The following is a 22,406-nucleotide window of genomic DNA, read 5'->3' on the forward strand; positions in this document are numbered from 1 at the left end:
GTGGAATTACCAATTTTATTGATGCAGCGACGGCATTAAAAATTCATATAACAAGCTTCAGGTAGTTTTGTATTTCAATATTTTTTAGATCGATGTAGCAGACGTTCGACTCTTGGTGAGAAGAATTGTTGCGGGAGCCACACATTGGGTTCCGGGTAGGAATAAGTCCCCGCCGGAAAAGGTAGGATTGACATTATGTTGTAATATTATCCAATAGATCTACGTTCACTCAACTGGCGCGGACCACTTTTATGGTTTATTTTCGCAATTTTTGTGAGGTGTTACAAAGTGGGCATATTTGAAGGTTTGTAATGACTCGGGTCGCATTTTCACCAGGATTTTCTTGACTTCAGTCGTTTCCCTAAATATGGACAATAAGTCGACGGACGAGTTTGCACTGGATAATCAAAATATTGACAATTTTTTACTTAAAAATAAACTCAATTTTGACAAAATTTTGCGGTCAAGCATTTGAATCAGGCATTGTTGCGCATAACTCTATAATTGCAGCACTCTTCTTCATTTCTGGTTAAAACTGTCTGCCCTCACGAAGTAGCTTGGCAAGAATAGAGACAAAACGTTCAACAGCAGTAATTGTTTACTGGCGGAATTGAATTTCATTGTATAAAACCGGAGTGCTAGTAACACACATATCGCTTCATACCGACAATTTCTTTCTTCGTATTTAGATTTTGAGATATCAGCGCTAACTTTTTCGGTGTGATGATCATCGCGCCATGTCGACTTATTTGTTTGATTAGAATAAGATGGTTTGTTAGTCACGATGAGTAGACAACGGGCCATCTACCGCCGTAAGGCCATATAGTATAGTCGAGAAGGTGTGTAAAAGTTCACCTATAGTGCAACCTCGACGATAGCAACCCAATTTGTTGATGCTACAATTTTCACAAAAGTTTGACTTTTTTGCAATGACAAAAATAATTTTCCTACTGATAGCATTGCTCGGATGTGTATTGTTATAACCTCATAAACCCACCATTGTTGCGTTACAATTGAATTACGGGATTCCCGCAGCACTCTGAGCAGCTTAGCACTTGATAGCGTACTCATAATCATTGTGAAACAAACTTTCCAAAAACACGATGAGTTTGAATGCTTTCTCAGTTTGAATCAGTGGCTCGTATATGTAGCATCTTTTACCCGCCAGCTTCCGCTTCCCGAGATTTGCATGGTATTGCCCGCATATTAGAAGGGCAGTGTTATAGTTCAGTAGTGGTCGGTTTTCGGGCTCGGGCTTGGCTTTTGAAAATATTTCCGACTTGATGCGTGCCGAATGACCGGCCAAAATAAGCGATGTATACCAATAGTTGTCACAATTCCACCGTCTGTGCCACTCTAATGGTTAATCCAATAAAACGGAAAGCAAAAACATACGACCCAATATAAATTGACCATATAACTCACCGTAGATGTGAAATCGAATTGTGAATACCTTGGGCGCTAACCGGATAGGTTTGGTACCATGCCCAACCGTCATAACGACAACCTGCTTTCATCCCGACAAATATCACAATCTTTTCATCATCAATAAGTCGACCGGTTACTCGGCGTGTTTCAAGCCCAAAACATTGTACGGAGTCAAGCCCAAACCTGATAACCTGACCCAATAATAGACGCCAAAACCCAATTTCATATGCTTGATTGTAAGAAAACTGAATATATCAGCCAGGAGTTTCGGTGTTTATCTCAATAATGAGCAATGAACACTTTGACTTGGACTATGACTTGAGTCTCAACAGTAGGATTCAGACTCGAACCATTGCTCCCTGACTTGGACTTGACTTGGTGGTAAAGAGAAAATGTCTCGACCTAACTCGAGTCAAATCTATCAACGTAATATTGACTTGTGACTTGATTACAAACATGATGGCGCGGCCGAGCTTCTTTACTACTGTTACACCACCGATATGTCGATGATACCTTTACATATTCAAGAATTAGTCAGAATATGATACGTCTCCTGATCGATCAAACTCACTAGACACGATACTGCGATTTACAATTGATATTGAACGCAATAACTCACTGACATTTTGAGGTAATTTGACCAAAAATCAAGATACTAACAATTTTTAAACTTCTTTAAACTCCTAGGTTGAAATGCATGTTTTTCTCACTAAGTGCGGGTAATCGTGAGCAGAGTATTGATGTAATGACCTGTATTTGGATCTTGAGTACATCTGTAAACTACGTAATAACGGTTGCCCTGAACACGTCATCAACCGCTCAATACCGAAAGGAAGTTGAAGCAAATTAACGCGTAGAAAAAATCAACAGAGTCGTCCGAACGAATAACTAAATACGTCTGTGTACGTACACTGTACATCTACTGCAGATTGACTGTAACCAACATAATTTTTACGACAACATTACTGCTCCATGCTTCACACAAACAACGTCTTTCCGTATGTCAACAATGTGATGTCGTCTATGAACATAAAAAATTGCGATAGCTATTGTAGCTACGTGATGTGGACTAGACATCGTTCGCAGGAATTCATAATGATCATCTCTCGAGATTTATTCGAACAGGCGCATCACACTCAGAGGAAGGATCATCCTTATTTATCCCTTGACGCTTTAATCAGAACAGGCAATGGTCGTGAACGATATCATCAGGCAACTTTTATTATTGACAGTTTTATTTAGTCGATAAAATGTCGACACGACAGATCTATTCGTTCGTTTATGTGCCATGAAGTTGACTTTTATCAAAATCCGCCAATCTAGGCTGTGGCAGCAGATGAGTTTGTGTGCAATTTGATTATAGCCTACATTTAACCCAAGTCATCTATTCGCTTCGAATTTTCAAACTTTCCGTGCTGGTAAAGTCGAATGTGGTGTTTCAATGGTTGATATACAAAATTCTTCACATATTTCTATTATTTGCTGACCCTTGTCGGGCAGCAGAATCATAAATTAGGGTTGGTTTCAGTATGAGTCTATCATTCTATTGTATATTGAAGTTCTGTACTTCCGAGAGTCTATCCAATTGTATTAAGTTAATAATATTTTTTGGTAAAACAGGATGAATAACGAGAAACAATTACTGCATATTGTTAATTTATTCGCTAAAAGCTTTTGGGCTGACCCTCATCAGTAGCGAACGTCAGTGATAGGGTGGATCAAATTCGAAATGTCAGAACTATTAGTATGGCTATGACGTAATTAATAACAAAACTAACAACTAGTAGACGGGCAAGATACGGTAGTAACGATACAAAACAAACGTTAACGAGCACATATTCAGTTATAAATAACCGAGAACACAGCACACAACAATAATGATATATTCCAAGGATGCTGTGGCGTTCCTTCAAGCTACAGAGAATCGGCTTTAGCAGCTTTATGATCGTAGATTTCAGGACCTTCAAATGAAAAAGAGAACGGTCACGAGCAACTATAGAAAATTGACTGTCATTGTAATGATCAGCACATTCTGTATGGGATCAGAGATGCTGTCCAATAGCCGAATTACAAGCAGTAACTTGATCATAACCACGCAGTGTGTCAACAGACTGAGATGATGGAGTTGGAGAAACATAACTTATTGCTGTGGGATATGCTGGCGAATTATTTGCTGCAAGCGCTGTGACGTGCGACCTACATACCGACTGTCACATCGGCACGTGCATTCATATATAATGTTGCTTTGATTTGTCGCAGGTAGCAAATCCTTTTGCGTTGCAGGCATCATAGATTTCGTCATGAAGATTATCTGCGGTTCTACTTGTGAAAAACTATGCCTCACTGACGATTTAATTTGCTTTTCACATCATCACCCGAAATTTGATGATGAATGCAGAGCAAAAGAACACAGTGAGAAAATTGTGGCCCTTAAAGCCAAACTAAGCAGCTTAGCACAAGTAGAATCGCAGATAATCTTCATGACAAAATCTCTGATGCCTGCAACGCAAAAGCTTGTGATACCTGCGACTAATCAAAGCAACATACTCTATTAATGCACGACCCGATATGACATTCGGTATGTAGGTTGCACGTCTCAGTGCTTGCAGCAAAGAATTCACCAGCATATTCCACGGCAAATTAGAATAAGTAATGTTTCTCCAGCTCCGTCATCGCAGTCTGTTGACACACTGCGTGATTATGATCAAGGTACTGCTTGTAATTCGGCTATTGGACAGCATCTCTTATCCCATCTAGAATGTGTTGATCATTACAATGACAGTCAATTTTCTATAGTTGCTCATGGCCGTTCTCTTTTTCATTTGAAGGTCCTGGAATCTACGATCATAAAGCTGCGAAAGCCGATTCTCTGTAGCCAGAAGAAACGCCTCTACACCCTTGGAATATTTCATTATTGTTGTGTGCTGTGTTCTCGGTTATTTATAACCGAATATGTGCTCGTTAACTTTTGTTTTGTATCGTTACTACCGTATCTTGCCCGTCTAGTAGTTGGTCGTTTTTGTTATTAATACGTCATAGAAACAAAATAAATTTATATTTCGAATTTGATCCACCCTATTACCGACGTTCGCTACTGATAGGGGTCAGTCGAAAAGCTTTTAGCGAATAAATTAACAATGTGAAGTTATTGTTTCGCGTTATTATGAAGTTCTGTGCCACATATAGCTTGTTTAAAACAGGAAGAATATACTGCTATGATCAATCGTGCTGTTGATGAATTCTGGAAAATATTCGCTGAGGATGGACCGGCCCATCGATCTGAAGATGTAGGTTTGGGCTATCTTCTGCATGGAATTATAATAGTTCAAATTTCAATACAGTGACCGTTCCTGCGAAACGCATCAATTCCTAGTAATTATTTATTAAAGCTAGTTGGAAATATTCTTGTACCGATAAATTTTGCTGATGTATCACGTGCCTATTAGTGAATCCGGACTGTGCCACTTTCACCCTGATCAGATTCATCATGACCCAGAACGGATAAATTCGACTTGTATGGTTTGCAGAATATTTTTTTTTAGTATAAGCGATGTAACTTCTCGCAATGTTTTGAAATTCCACGATCGCGGGAATGATGTGCCCTATATAAAAAAAAGCCAACTCGGCATCGTGGTCTCCTCACTTCACCGACAATATTAATGGGAGGTCAAGAAATATAAGCATGCAACGAAGTGACTAATAATAATTGCCCCACCGAAGATGCATCATCACTTATAGCTTGCACTAAATTTTCGATAACTCCCCTCCATCTACTCTACCGGTGAATCTGATCACATGGGATATGAAATAATATGTCAAACTACCAATAATGATGAAATTGATAAGTGAAAGAATATGAAAGAATTTTTGCGCGAACAGTCTCATGTCATGACCATGACCACTCGCGATTTTTGGGGCGTATAGTAACCCTGTATGATTATTGATTAAGTAGATTAGTGCGGATTTCGCCGGAAATGGACAAAGACACTTAATTATTGGTTTGTTCGTTTTTTTTATTCACACATACACAGTGAAGCTTATCGCCTATACAGTCATTTGCGCCAAGACATTAATTTCAGTAATTTCAGTCCTTTGTCTTTGTAACTTTTCGGACGACTACCATGCTCGCTCTCTTTAATCATCGACCACTCTCGTCTTGCACGCGTCCATATCCTGTACTTTGCTGTCGACTTTTGGCTCGGCTCACCTTCTCTCAGGGCTTTGGAAACACTGCTACGGCAGTGTGGTCAGCGATGAGGAGAAAGCTCCTAGAGAAACCACGACACGTAGTAGGCTAGTTGGTTCGAACCGGTATTGGAACCACTGCCATTGGTGTCACGACGCTGGCGTAAGCGGTGTCCTACAAAGAGCCTAGAAGTGGGCCGTGCTATAAGTCGGCAGTTACGGAATTAAAATGATGAACATCGGTCTGGTGTAAATGACAATATTAGTCGACAAGCACCATGAATACCGCAAGCAAACAAGCTTTTCGCAATGTTTTGAAATTCCACGATCGTTTGAAACGGAGAGTGTCATCACGCGTGCCAGTTTCCCAAAGCCACGCTGTGCCGAAATCAGTGTTCAAAAACTTCGCAGTTGTCACAACACACAACGAACCACACTTTCTAGTGATTATGCCGACTGATGAATAAGTCCATAGACGGGAAGGATCAACATTGTCAAGTAAAAGGGAACTGTTCCGGTACAGCTGATAGAATAGCCCAACGCCTGGGTTGGCCATAGATTGCCCTGACTGAATCGATTTTGCATTTGGTACTTTACGTTTTTTTGCTTTTTTGTTCATCAATCGTCTCAAAACTACGCAGCAATTTCCTTTTAAAAGTACATCACCACCAATTGGTTGGGGAAGCGAGTTGCGCAGTTGGTTAAACACTATAGTCACGACATCGATGGTAGATGGTTCGAGTCTCGGCTCTGCCATGTTTCTATGTGTCGGAGGTTTATCTGGGCTCCTCATCGCCGATCCCGCTGTAATACAGCGCATTGAAAAGCCCAGACGAAGAGAAAGCCGAACTCGTGAAAGGAGACAGCAAATGAGCCGAAAAAATACTGAAGTTCAAGAAGACATGCCATTATGCGATTATGAAATTGACTGTGTGGGCGCAAATAACCACGAGTTGCAAGCGCCAATAATATACGTTAATATAAACAAAACAACAACCACCAATTGGTCTCAGCTCCCCCTACCACCCAATTTATAGTCAGTGCACCTCCAAACGCTCATCTCATTGCGATTGCCCTATTCACGTTTACCAACGCCCACAAGGAGCGCTGGCACCCACTTTGGCACTAGACTAATATGAACTGGAAACCCGTACCATAGGCCGCACACCAAAATTGACAATTTATGGCGACAGCACATTCGTTACGGATTTCAATCCACGGGTTCTCTGGTATACGTTAGGCTATACAAGATGCACATTGCACAATCAGGTGTAGCGTTCGCGCTTTATACTGATCCCTATGGTGTTTATATTAGTCATGCATCTGAATCAGACATGGGGTAATCGCGATTAGTAATCGTAATCGATTACGACGATTACAGCATTTTCAAGTAATCGTAATCGCAATCGATTACATTCGAAAAAAATCCAAAGTAATCGTAATCGTAATCGACTACTTCGCATATCTAATCGATTTTTTCGTGAAAGAACGATTACTTTTTATTTGTACAATGAACATGACATAACCGAACAAGGAAGAGATATTCGAGAACAAGGAAGAGATATTATACCAGGTTATTTATAGCGCAAGCGGTTGATTTTCGAACGCCACTGATCATTATTACGTCAGAAATATTAGCTTTGCTCGTCCTTGCGTAAGAAGTATCCACACGTAGTGAATATATATTCTATGTACATTGTTGTGTGATTGTTAGAACAGTGTAAGCCATGCTGTATATCAGGTTATCAATACACTCCAGACGCCACTACCTTGCAGCAAGATAATAATCACCACTCTGCCTAGTTTCAAATAGTTACTTTTGTATTGATGTTTGGTTATGCTTATAGTTAAACGCAGTTTGACCGTTGCTGCTTGGCGAGCAGTAGGCCTATCTATGTAGTATACGTATGTATTGTACGTACACCGGACAAAGATTTGAAGTTTTGTACTCGTCAGATAAAACGTTACGCTGCGTTTATCTATCATAACCGAGCCGTTCTTTGCCGTTTCTCGTAACGGCATAACCGGCAGCTTGCAGTATCTGTATTAAGTGGAAGGTAGAATTTTAAGTTCACTTTATCTTATCCTCATATGACTACTTCAAACGGGCGCCAATCGTTATTTCACAATTCTTCACTCGACATTTATACCTGCCGCCATAGCCCTCCGCTTATGCACCACGTAAGCGTGGGTTGTAGGTACAATCAGAACCAAAGCAGCAATTCGTCCCCCACTCCAACAATTGGTATTGGTAAGGTTTGTAACCAAGTTACAATGTTCTGAGTCGCAAGTCAATCTCACTTTTATAGTTATGACTCGAGTCAGAGAGAGAGAGAGAGAGAGAAATATTTATTGATTCGTCCAACCGAAACGAAAATAACATTGGCGCATGAAATTATAACAAGATACTTAACGGTGTAGGACAGGGTGTAATCGATATGACTCTGGGTAGGGTCAACTAGTCTGATCACACCCTGCATTAACAGTGACAGATATTCTTTATAAATTTGGTTGCAGTTGGTTGGGATTATCTAATTCATCATAGCATAACATAAATAATAACAATAACATGGAAAAAAGGGTAAGACAAGTGGTGTTAGTAATAGAAGATAAGGTGTCTGAATAATTCTTCTTTGAATAGGTGATAAGGAAGGTCTCTGATAGATGTAGGTATAGTGTTCCAGATATCAGGACCGACATATTCGATTGATTTCTTTGTGAGGTTACTGGTGGGAGGGCGTACATGGATGTTGCCCTTGGAAGAATATCTGGTGTTGTGGGAGTGTACACTTCGAGCAAGCACGAATAAATGGTTGAAGACGGGAAGCAAGTCATTCGAAAAATATCGATGCATTAATTTTGCAACTTCAAATACAAATATGTCATCAAATTTCAAGATTCTGTGTTTGCGGTAGAACTGGGACAGTCTGGTTCGAAGGGGCAGGCCGGCCATCAAACGCAAGGCTCGGTGTTGCAGGGTTCGAGTTTTAGAGCAATGAGAGGTGCATGCAGTACCCCATACAATAATGCCATACTGCAGATACGAGTAGAAAAGTGAAAAATAAATTGTCCTAAGTACAGATCTAGGAGCTATGTGCCTGAGTCGGGTCATTACACCAACACATCTAGAAAGCTGAGTAATGGTATGAGCAATGTGCGGTTTCCATGACAATTTAGAGTCAATGACAATTCCAAGATATTTTGTTGAGTCACAGAGGGAAATACGGTTGTTATTCAGATTCACAGTAAAGTTATCAGAGGCAGTATTAAAGAGTAGCATCACAGTTTTATCAGTATTTAAACTCAGTTTGTTGGCAGCAAGCCATTGAGAGACTTTAATAAGTTCACTCTGCACAGTACTTTGTAGGTTGTTTACATTATCTATTCAAGTCTATTCATTTTCAATCCCCCCCCCCCCGAGTCAAGTGCGAGTCCAAGTTAGCTAGTATAGGGTCGAGTCCGAGTCATATTTTTTGTCTCGAGTCCGAGTCCAAGTCGTTATGTTCACAGATCAGTTTTCTGATCAATCCGGTTCAACCCACTTTTTTCAACTCTGCTCGAGGGATATAGAATGGCTCGTGTTCATAATATCGTATTTTTCATCAGGTTTCACAGTTTACGGCCCCATTTCCAAGTATCAGGACTGATAGACGAAATACAAATAATGTGGTAACATTACTATTCTTCGAAGTTACATGGAATGTCTGTATTGGCCGTTCTAGTCTCGAGTCATGCAAAATGACTCGAGTACAAGTCGAGGTAATACAAAAAATAACTCGAGTCAAGTGTAGTCACCAAAAAATCGCGACTCGAGTCGAGTCATGACTCGAGTCATTACAACCCTGGGTATTGGGGCCCCATAGGGTGGTCAGTTTTCAAGTTGATGAGTGAATTTCGTCAATAATATTGGTAATTGCATTATCTTGCTATTCATTCAGATTTACCGGTAGAGCTGGGGGCAAGTAATTCATAATTATAGCATCTGGTATGTTGTTTTAATTTCATTATTGTATGTTGTTAATTCGTGACCTCCCGTCTTTTATATAATCAAAAGATACTGTAGTCGCCCAAACGTAGCAGACTAAAAGAAAAACTTTCGTGAGACGCACACACAAATTGCCATATCTTCATTCCTCTGTGAGTGCCCCGGCCGGGTGGCATTTGCATTGTTGCGGCTCAGATTGGAAGGACCGGACTATTCGTCACGCCCACAGAGCGCGGCTACTGACAATGGACACATACCCAACTTTTGGGCAAGGTCATTCTTGGGTAGCACACTTTGTGGAGTTGAATGTTGGCCGAAATTGCTTACGTCTTTTGGTGTGTCGTGGCGGGGTAATGACCGCCACCGAAATGCCTATTCCTATAAATTATGCATGCTTTTTTCTTGAGGGGGAGAGGTATGCATTTCAAAATCAAGCTATTTAGAGACATTAAATCCCGAAGCTCGAAGAAAATTTACAAGTTAAGAAACTCTCTTGAAAAATCGTTGATTTACAAAATACTTTAGAGTCCCCTTAGAGCTCGCTCCCGGTCCTATTGGGGAGTCTGGGGTGTGGCAGTTACGGACCTGGCAAGAATGCAAATCGTTGGGTGCGACGAATAGTCCTGCATAGAGGTGGGCAAGGGGTGCATTATGACGTAACAAGCAAATGACGTATGACTGATAAAGAAAGTTGTTATCTCATTAGACCTTTTTCATCGCAAGCCAAATTTATATTGTCTTCCAATATCTCTTCTGAAATTAGTTCTAAGAAGTAAAACAAATGTAATCGGGAGTAATCGTGATTACTTTTGAAAAGTAATCGTAATCGTAATCGACTACTTCCTGATTTGGCTGTAATCGTAATCGTAATCGTAATCGCGGGATTCGCAAGTAATCGTAATCGCAATCGATTACATTCGTGAAGTAATCACCCCATGTCTGATCTGAATCCTTCGGCGGTTGGGCACCTTGATACAGTCTCTGTAGCAGATTTGTCGTGAATCATCAGCTTCCTTAGAAGTTGTTTCACATTGACAAGGGGTTCTGCTGTACCCTAGCCCTATTAATATTACCCCTTATTCCAATCGAAATAGGTGCCAACTGCCAATTGTCGGTAAAGCCATTACGAACATAAGATGCGCAGGATATTTTTCAAGAATGAATGCCGTCAAATAGGCACCCATAATGATTAATCAGTAGGCCTCACGCAACGTTGTCAATTGCTAGCACCAGTTCCCAGTACAAGTATTTGATCCATAAACTTCAAGACCAGGTAGCGCAAAGAAGGAAAGAAAACGGTGGTGCATCAGCGACATCGGAACATTGAATATATCTCTGTTTCGTGCCCAATAAGCTTACTCGCTTTTAATGATGACACTTCGATTCTATATGCTGTATTATTTACTGCAACAAAATATGTGAATTTGGTTTTGTCGGTGTATCTCGTGGAGAAGATGTAAAAAAAACAAGATATATATTTAATCAGGCTATACTGAAATTATTGGGCCTTGTTTCGCCGCATCCTATTTGAACGATACCAACCCAATCCAGTTGTGAATTGTAATATCATTACTGATTTAGTTTAAAATCCACCATAGGCATCTTGTTTTAGTTACAGATAAAATATGTTGCGAATAGTGAGCTCACAATACCGAACCTCCAGTTAGCTAATCAGATTTGATCGTCAGATTTTTTTTTACAATTTTTAAATTTCGCGTATAGATCAATATGTCGTTCTCGTGAATTGAATATTTCGATTTGAGGTTAAAGAAAGTGTAATGCTGTCACCCTAACTAAACTTCAAACAACGCTTCACTATAGTATACCTATGTATAGTATGTTTCGCATGGTATGGCTGGAGGCCGCGTGTTGATTTTGTTGAGTTAGGGAGTTGGCTCAGAGTGCGGCAGAAGATAGATGGGAGTGATTGTGAAGTAGGCCTATTAGTAGTCGGGAGCAGCAGCATGAAGTACTGGTGGTATCAGGCAGTTAAGGAGTGAAGTAGTGGTAGTTGGCTTTGTATTTACAGGCTGGAGTTGGATGTACCTGTCGGAATCTCCGTGAGGACAGTTGGATTGGCCACGGGCTGGCCACTGACGATGCTACTCGACCATCTGGGGCAGGGCCGGACAAAATGCCCTCGCGGGCCGCGGGCAGCTTCTCGCCTTACATGATAATGTGGCCCGCCGACGATCAGTCTGCCGAGATTCCCTACTACTTGATTACTACATCAAATTTTAGTGACTGTATATTAATATATTCGTGTGTGCGCACTGTACAGCATGCGAGAGTGAAGCTTCCTGGTAAGTTCGTCGAAGCGAGAAGGGGCGAAGCGACAGTTAACTTAGATTTTTTTCGCGCTCCACGCGATTTACCTTAGGCTCATGGTCTTTACGCTATCTATGGTCCGAATTTCAGATTTAAGAATTCTCTCATCAATAGCCATAACCTTTAATACCATCCAACTATCCGTTGGGATGGTTAGCATTCTGATTCGCCTCATTAATATTTGTGATATCACGATAAGTGGGCGCGGAATTTTTCACTATCAAAAGGGGGGTGGCGTGTTAAAAAAAACCGACAAGATAGCGTAATGGTTAAGCGTCCGGCATTCTGATCGGTAGGTCGTGGGTTCGATTCCCGGCCGGGTCAGACCAAAGACCTAATTAGTAACACTGGTACCCAAGGCTTCCCTGCTTGGCGCTCATGCATTACTGGGATAGCATGGAGGGGTGGTGCATGACTTGGAAAGCCGTAAAGGCTATATCTGCACTTCCTTGTCCAGCGGCATATGCACTTTATGCACTCATGGTATGCATATGCGCAGATCGTGTGTATGTGTATCGTGAGTCGGTGTATATGCCGCAATAACATCAAGGCCAAAAATAAACTACGTCCTTCCTTCCAGTTGGAGAACCACATGACAATGCTGTTCTCAAATACACATTTTCTTCGTCATGGTCGGCGAGAAATTGCTTTTAAATAACACTGCTTCGTTAAAATACTATCATTAAATACGATTCATACCATGTATAATGTATATGTGAAGAAATGGGCAAATAATGTATCGATTCAGCAATCCGGCCCGCGAAGTACTTAATTTTCTTATATCCGGCCCGCCGACTGGAGAAGTTGCCCGCCCCTGATCTAGGGCATGGGCGGCACATTTCTCCGGTAAGCGGGCTTGATATGGGGAAATAAAGTATTTGGCGAGCCAGATTACAGACTCGATTCAATATTCGCTTATTCCTCAACCTTACAAGGAATAAATCGTGTTCATTGTAAACTTTAAGTTTAAGGCATAGAGATTAAAACAGTATTTAATGAATTTATTAACGTAAGATAAATCAATAGCTGTTGAGGTCAATCAGACACCTGTGGTCGATCAAAGTTTTAAGCAGGTTCCGGGAACTCAGAATTCATGTCCGATGTAAAACCCGTCTTGACGAAAAAAAGTATATTTTCCAGTCCTACTTCCGAATGACCCGCCCGACCGATAGCATTAAAGGTTTCGCGTCATTTGTGGGGTTTGTTAGTTCAGCATGGCCATTTGCCTGGCTGTCAAAGCTGTAAATGAGGAATAATTTCCAAATAGGATGACATTTAAGCGTCATCGGAGGACATTTTCGATTTCCCGGAAAAGTAGGACAAATGGCAACCCAAACCATAATGAGAACATGAGTTTAGTGTGAATGGCCCTTTCGAGTATTGTGCCACGGAATATAATCTAATATATAACCGTATAGATTTGTGTTGTTTTGAGTTTCGTTTGCGAGTGCCACGAGTTGGGAAAAGACGAGATCCTGAGCCCACAAGCATGTCCGTGTTCCGTTATTGCATCGTACGCCATTTCAATTATTGTTGACCTATTTAATGATGATGTTGGGTTACGGTGGTTATACTGATCATAAATACTTGCATATGCTTATTACAGATAACTACTCATCCGGATCTTATCTGGGTAAATTACCTGGAAAAAATTGAGTCAGTGAACATCACATTTCTGAATGGGATATGTCCCGCTCTAATGGACGGATATCGTGAGCTTGAAGTGATCCTGAAAAATTCGAAAGAGGAAATGGCCGCGATGCGGAAAAGTAGTCGGGTATTCGCCTAACCTAAGCTTCTTATATTGGTTATAATATCCATATTTTAGGTTGTGTCAACTGAGTGGCATTTAAACATCGTGAAAGCTCCTTTATGTAACAGAAGTATGGTTCATTTTGTTTGCAAAGAGACAAATAACCGTGGAGTGACGGAAACTAACTTGCTTCAAGTGACACATTGACATTTTCTACCTGAACTATCGTCGAGACAATTACCACAACCTTACCCCAACCTAAATTCATCACTGGTCCCAATTTATAGTGTGTGGACTAGTTTTTCATTGGTGAAAGTATCATTGTGATTTTTAAGTGAAAATATAGAATTAGCGTAATAAACATAATTACAGTGTGCTCTGAATGGAACCTTTCTTTATTGTTGACCAAGAAACAAAATAGAAACAGTATTACCGGATGAGGTAGCCTACACGACAACGAGACGTCACTTGAGACGATCAAAACTGGGACTTTATATCCTGTCTCTTTTATATCTTCTTTAATTTTGTATTATTTATTATATAATGATGATGTCTCGGCTACATCGGTGATTTCACGCGGATATTGTTTATTATGATTGCTGATATGCCGACTTGTTGCACAGAACACTTACGTTCCACGGTTTTCTTAACCATTGCTTTCATAAATAAGAGTATGGTCGACGCATAAATAAACTTCCAACGCTTTGGTAGTGCGAGGAATAGCGTAGTGGTATGATCCACAGCTGCAACACCAAACGGTTTCGGATTCGAATCCGACCGAGGTCGACTCCAGAATTCCTACCTAAGCAGTGACGTGTGGTAGGGTCGTGGCTGGTAAGGCAGTGACCCCTTTAGAGACAGATTAACAAATATATAAACTCAGAATGGTTGCTGATCCAGTTGGAGACATCTTCCTTATCACATTAGCATGCTTTACACGAAGACTGCTTAAGAAGCTACTTATTGTACGTATCCATAATTGTAGGTCAGGCATATATATGGATGGAAAATACATAACAGCTACACGTCAATGAATTGGCCCTGGAATGCATGTTGTCCGTGGCAATCTCGCGATTACCGGGGTTTGCGAAGTGGATACCGCATTGTTTCACTACGCAGCGATTTCGGATTGTTAGCAAACGATGGGTTACAAGGCAAATACATATGTCACTCGCCTAGTCATGTTTATTTGCATTGTCATTGCAATTAACAAAATCAAAGCTGAGTCACACATTTTCTAGCGATTTGCGGGGTTCTGGTGTTCTGACGTTAATATGAGATATGCACATTGCGCAGTCGCAGGTGTGACTTGGCCCTTCTGTGATTCACTTTTGCTGCACTACTCGTGCAATACTTTTCAACAATAAATTAGCAAACCATCCAACGTAAAATGTTTAAAATTCAGTCATTCATATATATCGATAGAAAATACCTATATTTATTTATATTATTTTATTAAAGATTTCACAATTCTATTTTGGTCATCTTGCGCACGTCACTGTACCTGACTGTTGGAGGATTATCTAGGCTTCAGCCTGCCATCTAATTCGCACAAACACTGTCTCATAGAAATAAAGTTCTCGAGATGGGCCGTGTTTTAAGTTGGCAGATATGGAATCAGAATGAAGAAAGTCGGCCCGGTCAAAAGTAAATGACCATTGTAGCCGAAAAAATATGAAAACCGCAAACAAAAACGAAACCAACAAAAACGATATGGTAGGAATTGGGGGCCTCTCCTGGTCGGATTCGAACACGCAACAGTGGCATGGCATGATATGGTATCATAGTGTCCTATATGGAGTAGATCAAAGGCAAATTTGCGGCCATTTTTACCGGCTTGCGAAGCAATAAATTCAGTCAAACGGGTATCAATGGAAAGCTGCTGCTGTACTTATTTCGAACTTTTTTTTCTGTTCATGATCCTGGAACCCCAAAATCATCCTATAAATTTACATTGTGATCGAGTTTGGTCATTGTGACATGAAAATTCTGCGTGGCAAAACGAAAGTGAGTCTAAGAAAAAAGCGGCGGGCAGTCTTGTTGCGTCACAATGTAAAAACTCGATCACATGCAAATTTTCGACGCAGATTTCAGGGGGTTCTTGGACCATGGACAAAATAAAATTTATATTTTTCTAATCAGTACAGCAGCAGCTGTCCATTGATACCCGTTTTGTTTTATTGAATTTAGTGCTCGGCAATCCGGTCAAAAATTGCCGTTATTTTCCTTCGCTCAAATAAAAAGCATGACGTAATCCAATGCAGTGATCCGTTCAGTCTCGCCGTGTCCACACCATATATGACACTATGATGGTATGGTATGGGAAGAAATTTCGGCATGGAATATTGGAATGTGCAAGTATGGTAGAGTAGGGAAATTTCCAAGTATGATAGGGATATTGTGTTCCGTGCCTTAGTTTTGCAGTTCTGCCAGAACCATGAAAATGACCAAACTTTTGAATTTGCAAATCGATTGCATGCCTTGTCTCGACTCGAGCCAAGTCGAGTCATCAAAAAAGCACAACTCGAGTCATTAAATGCCTGGTGGTAATCATCACATTTCGAACCATGACACACGCAACCGGATTACCCATTTTTTTCATCGCGCTAAAGGCTACAACGCGCGCACTGATGCAGTTGAATTAGGATAAAAAACAGGATTTTGTACGAACTAAGAGTTTGTGGGTGAAATTGATCCTAAGACGCGGATAGACAGAAGCCCTGGCATCATATAACAGCAATATCAGATTATATTACAATGACGTCACGGCATCAGATGACGTGGTTGTTATTGATTTCTCGTTTTTTGAAGTCGATTCATGATTATATCGCAGCGTTTTCAAGTCGCTGAATGTATGATTCCGTGGCCAATTGATGATTTCCATGTCGGCATACGCGAAGGGAAAATATCAAAGTTATTTACCCTGCACATACCTACGTAACGAGTAGTATTACCTCTCCTACCTCTACCGAGTACAAACCTACTATTTTGCATTAACTGTGGTTAAAAATTGAAACATATTTCGGAGCATATTTAGACAGAAAGTTGTATCAGATGTACAGATGTACAGATGTACACCGTGATTTACAATTGCGACACATCTGCAAATCGAATTTGAACCAAGGTTAATACTGAAGAATAAAGTGCATCATTTGGATATACATTACAGTATATAAATCGAAAATTTCAAGCATTCACTAACATTATCGACTTTTACAGGAAGACATGGAGAAAAAACTCACTCTGTTCATGACGCACATTGTGATAACTATACATGAGGAATTCCAAAAAGTGAGGAAATTTAAGTTAAGAATCAATACATTTTATTTGCTCTATTGATTTCCGGAATGAGACTTATACCTCTCTATCCACGACATCGATGTCTAACGCATATCACAGTTGTTCTCAGATGTTTTAGACACGCCTCATGAATGTTAGTGAAGAATTTCGCGTCATCGTATTGTGATATTAAAAAATATTAGGAGGAACAACCAGAATATTTGTAATTTCAACGTATAATTTGATGGCATGGACGGTTATCACGGTTAGGAGACCTCTCAAAGATGAAAATTAGACTATAAGAGCAATAATTATTGCCTAATTATAATTACAATATTTGAGCAAAAACTGTCGGTTGAATATTTTTTTAATATTTCAATATATTTTTCGATATTTTTCAAATGCAACGACGGTACGTAGAACAGAGGTCTCAAACACGCGGCCCCCGGGCCGCATGCGGCCGGCGAGATCATTCTGTGCGGCCCGCGACGGCATTTTGAAATTTCAAGTATTCATCAAAATATTCAAGTGCTATATATCCTTTTTAGATACAAGAACCTAATGTTCACCCTAAAACTATGCTATAAAAATCACTGAAATCTCAACAAACACTATCACATCACTTTTAAAAGTGACCATGCAGTAGAAGATCAGAGCTATTACGTCACATTTCTAGTTCATGATGAAAAAACATGACCCGTTGTTGATTTCTGACTGAAAATTGTGATTTGGTTTGGTTGGACCTTTCGTTAAATTATAATCTATTTCGGATTAACTGGGTGAATAAATAAAAACGACTCGAGTTGAGTCGGGTCAAGCGTTAAAATTAGAGAAGTACTTGCGACTCGCAACGGGGACTTGGTAATCCTATGAACGCTACAATCTATGAAACTGTCATGGGGAATATATAGTATTACAGCAAAAGGTCGTAGCTTGCGTTGCGTAGGTTATATAGATAGCTATCTAATCAAGCCAGCCTGGCAACCATCGGCATTCTGTGACCCCCCGTGACGCATAGTTGGTTACATGCTGGGTGTTTTCGTTCTCTTTATCTATGTTATTATCGGTGGCGAGTAAGGTAATAGTACGCTCTACAGTTGTAACACCAATGCATTCTTTGGCTATTGAGCATTTCTGTTCCAGGGGTTCTTAACCAGGGTCCGTAGAGCCCATCTGGGTACGAAGAACCACATCAGGGGGTACGAGATGCATTGTGGAATTAGGCCGATATGCTGTGGAATGTTATCTCTACGAATTTATTCTGATATCAGATCAATCGTTAGTAGATTTAAAAATATTCTACGTAAAATCGTGGCACGTCAAAGGTCCAATAGCTGCAATATCATAACCCGACAGTTTTACGATGTCATAATCAATCGTCTCGCATGGTGTCTATAACTCATTATTTTAACAAATTATGCCCGGCACAAAAACAATTTGATCCGAAAATTTGAAAGTGTGATTTTCTCCGTATCAAGCATGAATAGTACAATAGTGAATTCCATTTCCACGATGTTTGTGGAATGCTTGTCTGCAAGATCCCGTTAAACAAGGCCTACCTGGAAATCATACATTGAATATCCGTATTATTGATGCTGCGGCCCGCGGCGTCATCAGAAGTAGGAAATTGGCCCGCGAGCACATTTGAGTTTGAGACCTCTGACGTAAAATATGTTTATTTGTGGTATTCATGGTGTTTGTCGACTACTATGGTCAATTTTTCATCCAAGCCAGGCCGATATTCCTCATTCTTATTCCGCTCCGTAACTGCAGACCTGTAGCACGGCCAACCTCTAAGCCGTATGTAAGACACCGCTTACGCGAATAAGATGGCGAGGAGGACCCTAGATATATACTTAAAATGCTTTCAACCCATGGTGCGGGCCGCACGAATTTCAGGCCTGGTACTTGTTACGAGAAAAACATACTCGGGTCGCAGGTGTTTGGTCACAGAATATTCCAGTTGACTACTTCTGGCCTGCAATAACATGCGCTTCTTAAGAGTGGAAGTATACAAATTGTGTCTTGATTGGGTCTACTCGTAGCGGCTACGTCGACTTTCTAAGCCACGTCGATTTAAACTATTGCTTCTTAGATTCATAAGGCACATTATTCATGGCAGATGACATGACCTTCTAAGTTAATATCCTATTTCTCCGTGACTCTGAGTCTTTCTCGACAGACAGACCATAAAAGCATCAGCGAACCCCCAAACGCAGTCACCAGCTAATCCAAATTCAGAGACCTTATTTTATCGATGCAAGGTCCGGTATCAGCCACAATGTAACGTCAGTGTACGGATGGTACGACGCTACTATGACTACCGATGACCAGTTAATTTGAGTAAATAACCAAAATTGCATCTATGAATGTCATCAATGCACATCCTGCCACGGGTTAATTTGTGCGTGGTGCTTTGAATACTCGTTGGTAAATGAAAAAAATGCTCTCCTGTTTATTTTGTCTGTGTTTAAAAATTACCGTCTTTCCATCGTAGGCTTATGCATCGCCTAGGCCTACTTGGTTGTATCAGCAAATTACTGCTACGCAGTGTTTAGTTGAAGCACGTTCTATTGTGGCGAACGGAGTCTAGTCTGACAAATTTCTAATCTTAGGAGAATGTGCTATAAATAGGAATATATAGGATATTATAGTTTTCAATATATCGGAAAGAATAGCATTATATAGCACACCTATCGCTCAAACTGATTCCGACAATATACTGTAAATTAGTCATGCCAGTGGAACCCTCTAAAATTACCCTAATATACCAAAAACTACATTTTCATGTGTATTCATTTCGGCTAGGGTACCCGTAATAAAAAAAATCTAGTGACAATAAATATTGCGAAGCTCGAAAAAAATAACATATGTTGAATAAATCTGCCTCATTCTCAGCGAAGTCTCGTGTATCATGCCATTACCGGTCATCACAGCTTTAGATATTGCCGTATTGTTTGATCGCACCTAATCTTGTCTTCATAGAAACACGTTGGTACTCCACTGATAACAGCATTGTAGTTTGAGGTCCACTGCCGGTACCAACATGGAGCAGTCTGCCTTGTTCACTTTTCAATTCCAAACCTTAGCTACATTGTACATAATCAAATTTTGAGACTTGTTGATACGTCAGCACAGTACTAATCTCAAACGGTACGCGAGTAACAAAGTTTAGAAATCACCATCGCAGATACTTCAGGAGGTTGCGATATCTCAATAATTACTATTGTAATCTACTTTCATGATACTTCTATATTTGAATTTCGTAACGGCGTACTTAACTATATGCTGCCTCTTGTCGAAGTACCAATAGGTAACATTTTCGACAGGTTACTTCTCAATTTACTCTCACAAATTTACCGGATTTTGTCAATTAAGGTTATGGTGGACCGTCATTACAATCCTGTCCAGCTCAAGGCAAAGTACATGCAGCGTGTGAATCGCGGGTTCAACAACATGTATGATGATGTCATAGGCTTCGGAAGTAAGGCGCAGATAAAAGAGTTGATTTATGAAAGAGCGATGGTGGAACAAACTCTGGAGAATATTCTGCAAGAAAATGAAAGAAATGAAGATGTAATCGATAATTTCCAGGAAAACATCGATTTAGGGGACAGTATTTTCACGAAGATTTCAGAATTCTTCACATCTTTATTCCAGCGCAATGACTAATCTGTTTAAACGTAAAATAATGAAACCAACGGAGCCGGAGCAGATAATATGATCATAACGATAAATGGTATGCCGTATATTTTGATTTAATATTGATGTACTCTTGTTGTATGGAGCTTGAAAGTATATCGTACGCCGCTAATCATTCGACGAGTACGCCTTGAATTACATGATTTGTACATTTTGATTTGCAAATGATGATTGTTCGAAATAAATTCACTGGTCAACAGATATTTTGTGGCAGACACAGTAAGAATGATTGTTACGGTTCTGCCGGGCACTGATTCCGAATGATACCTTTTTTCAAATTGGCTCGGGTTTTGGAGATAATCCATGGGGTTCATTTGACTAAAACATATTTTTGATTAAAAAAACGGCTCAGTGGTAACAGAAAGTTCAGAAATTCACCTCGATTGTAAGCAATTTAGTGCAATCTTTTAAAAGGTTACAGCATAATATGTTAATCTCATCTTACCCTAATATATTTCTTTTGTTGTTTGGATGTTTTGTTGGAATCTTTTTTGTCCCTTGCTCATCACTCTAATCACCAAGATGATCAGAAAATATATCAAGATGACTGAGCGGGAAGTGAACTTTATTGCTAATGTTTGCTCTAAGTTTTTTAGAAGCCGATACCATTTTCGTACTTATTGTTTGTACTTGGGGGATTTATGATTTTCACAAAAGTTTTATTTACCACCTCCTAGCAGACTTTGACAACTAGAAAAATTTCAGCTTTTCCTAATTAGATTAGAATTAGAATTAAAGCTACACAGTTGTTTTCAAATTAGATTAGAATTAGAATTGGAGATACACGATTTTTCCAAATTAGACTAGAATTAGAATTAGAAATACACAGCGTTTTCTAAATTAGATTAGAATTAGAAATAGAGCGGCACAGTTTTTTCCAAATTTGACTAGAATTAGTATTACCGAATTCGCAAAAACTAGGAAATTGAATGAATTGTGAATGAAAAAGAAATAGCTTCTGGCAAAAAATTCATATCGAATCACAGTGCATTCCCATAACGATGAAAATGGTTAACTAGGCTACTGTGCAAAGTTTGGCTGCTCGTTTTGTACTATACCAGGGGTCACCAATACACGGCCCGCGAGGTCATATTGCCTTGACGTGCAATGGCCCAGACACTACCAATATCGAGACTTAGAAAACGGCCTGTGATAACTATCCCTTTTTCTTTGCTGCTGTTCTGTTTGTGATCGAAACTAGAATGTTGTTCGCAGACTACAAGCTACTAGGACAATGGCTAATATTCGTCGCACAATAACTACTATGACTGCACGCTGCACGGTGTAAGTACTGCGATAGCGGCTTGGCACTGGATTTCCCTGCGCGAGAGGGATAATCTGGTAAATTCGCAGCAAAAATGCCGCGGACGAAGAGGCATTTTCATTAAAACAATAAATTAGATTAGAATTAAAATTAGAGAATAGGAACATTTGACAAATTAGATTAGAATTAGAATTAGAGCATAAGAACAAATCATAAATTAGATTAGAATTAGAATTAGAGCATACAAACATTTCACAAATTAGATTAGAATTAGATTACTGGCATTTCGCTATAATTTAGTGAAATTAGACAACTAGAATTATCAAGTTGTCCAAGTCTGCCTCCTAAAACAGGGATTCCCAATTACAACATAGCCAACAGGTAACAGCCAATGCCGCGTGTGGTCGAAGCTGAAATTTGTATTGTGATTCCAGAATAGGCCTAAGGTGATCAGGCAAATATATATAGGCCTGTGGAATTAT

The 22,406-nt window shown here is 40.0% G+C and overlaps 1 protein-coding gene across 1 annotated transcript; it reads left to right on the plus strand.

Moving 5' to 3' along the window:
* Positions 1 to 4,632: 4,632 nt before the first annotated feature.
* Positions 4,633 to 20,763, plus strand: LOC145444875 (uncharacterized). Its single transcript, XM_080322923.1, has 4 exons — positions 4,633 to 4,715; positions 13,533 to 13,703; positions 16,899 to 16,970; positions 20,337 to 20,763. Exons 1-4 carry the CDS (start codon positions 4,644 to 4,646, stop codon positions 20,628 to 20,630), a joined length of 609 nt encoding a protein of 202 aa, XP_080179049.1. The 5' UTR covers positions 4,633 to 4,643; the 3' UTR covers positions 20,631 to 20,763.
* The last annotated feature ends 1,643 nt before the right edge of the window (positions 20,764 to 22,406 follow it).

This window comes from Botryllus schlosseri, chromosome 1 (assembly GCF_051294905.1).
Source record: "Botryllus schlosseri isolate E-star chromosome 1, Bs_hap1, whole genome shotgun sequence".
NCBI lineage: Eukaryota > Metazoa > Chordata > Ascidiacea > Stolidobranchia > Styelidae > Botryllus > Botryllus schlosseri.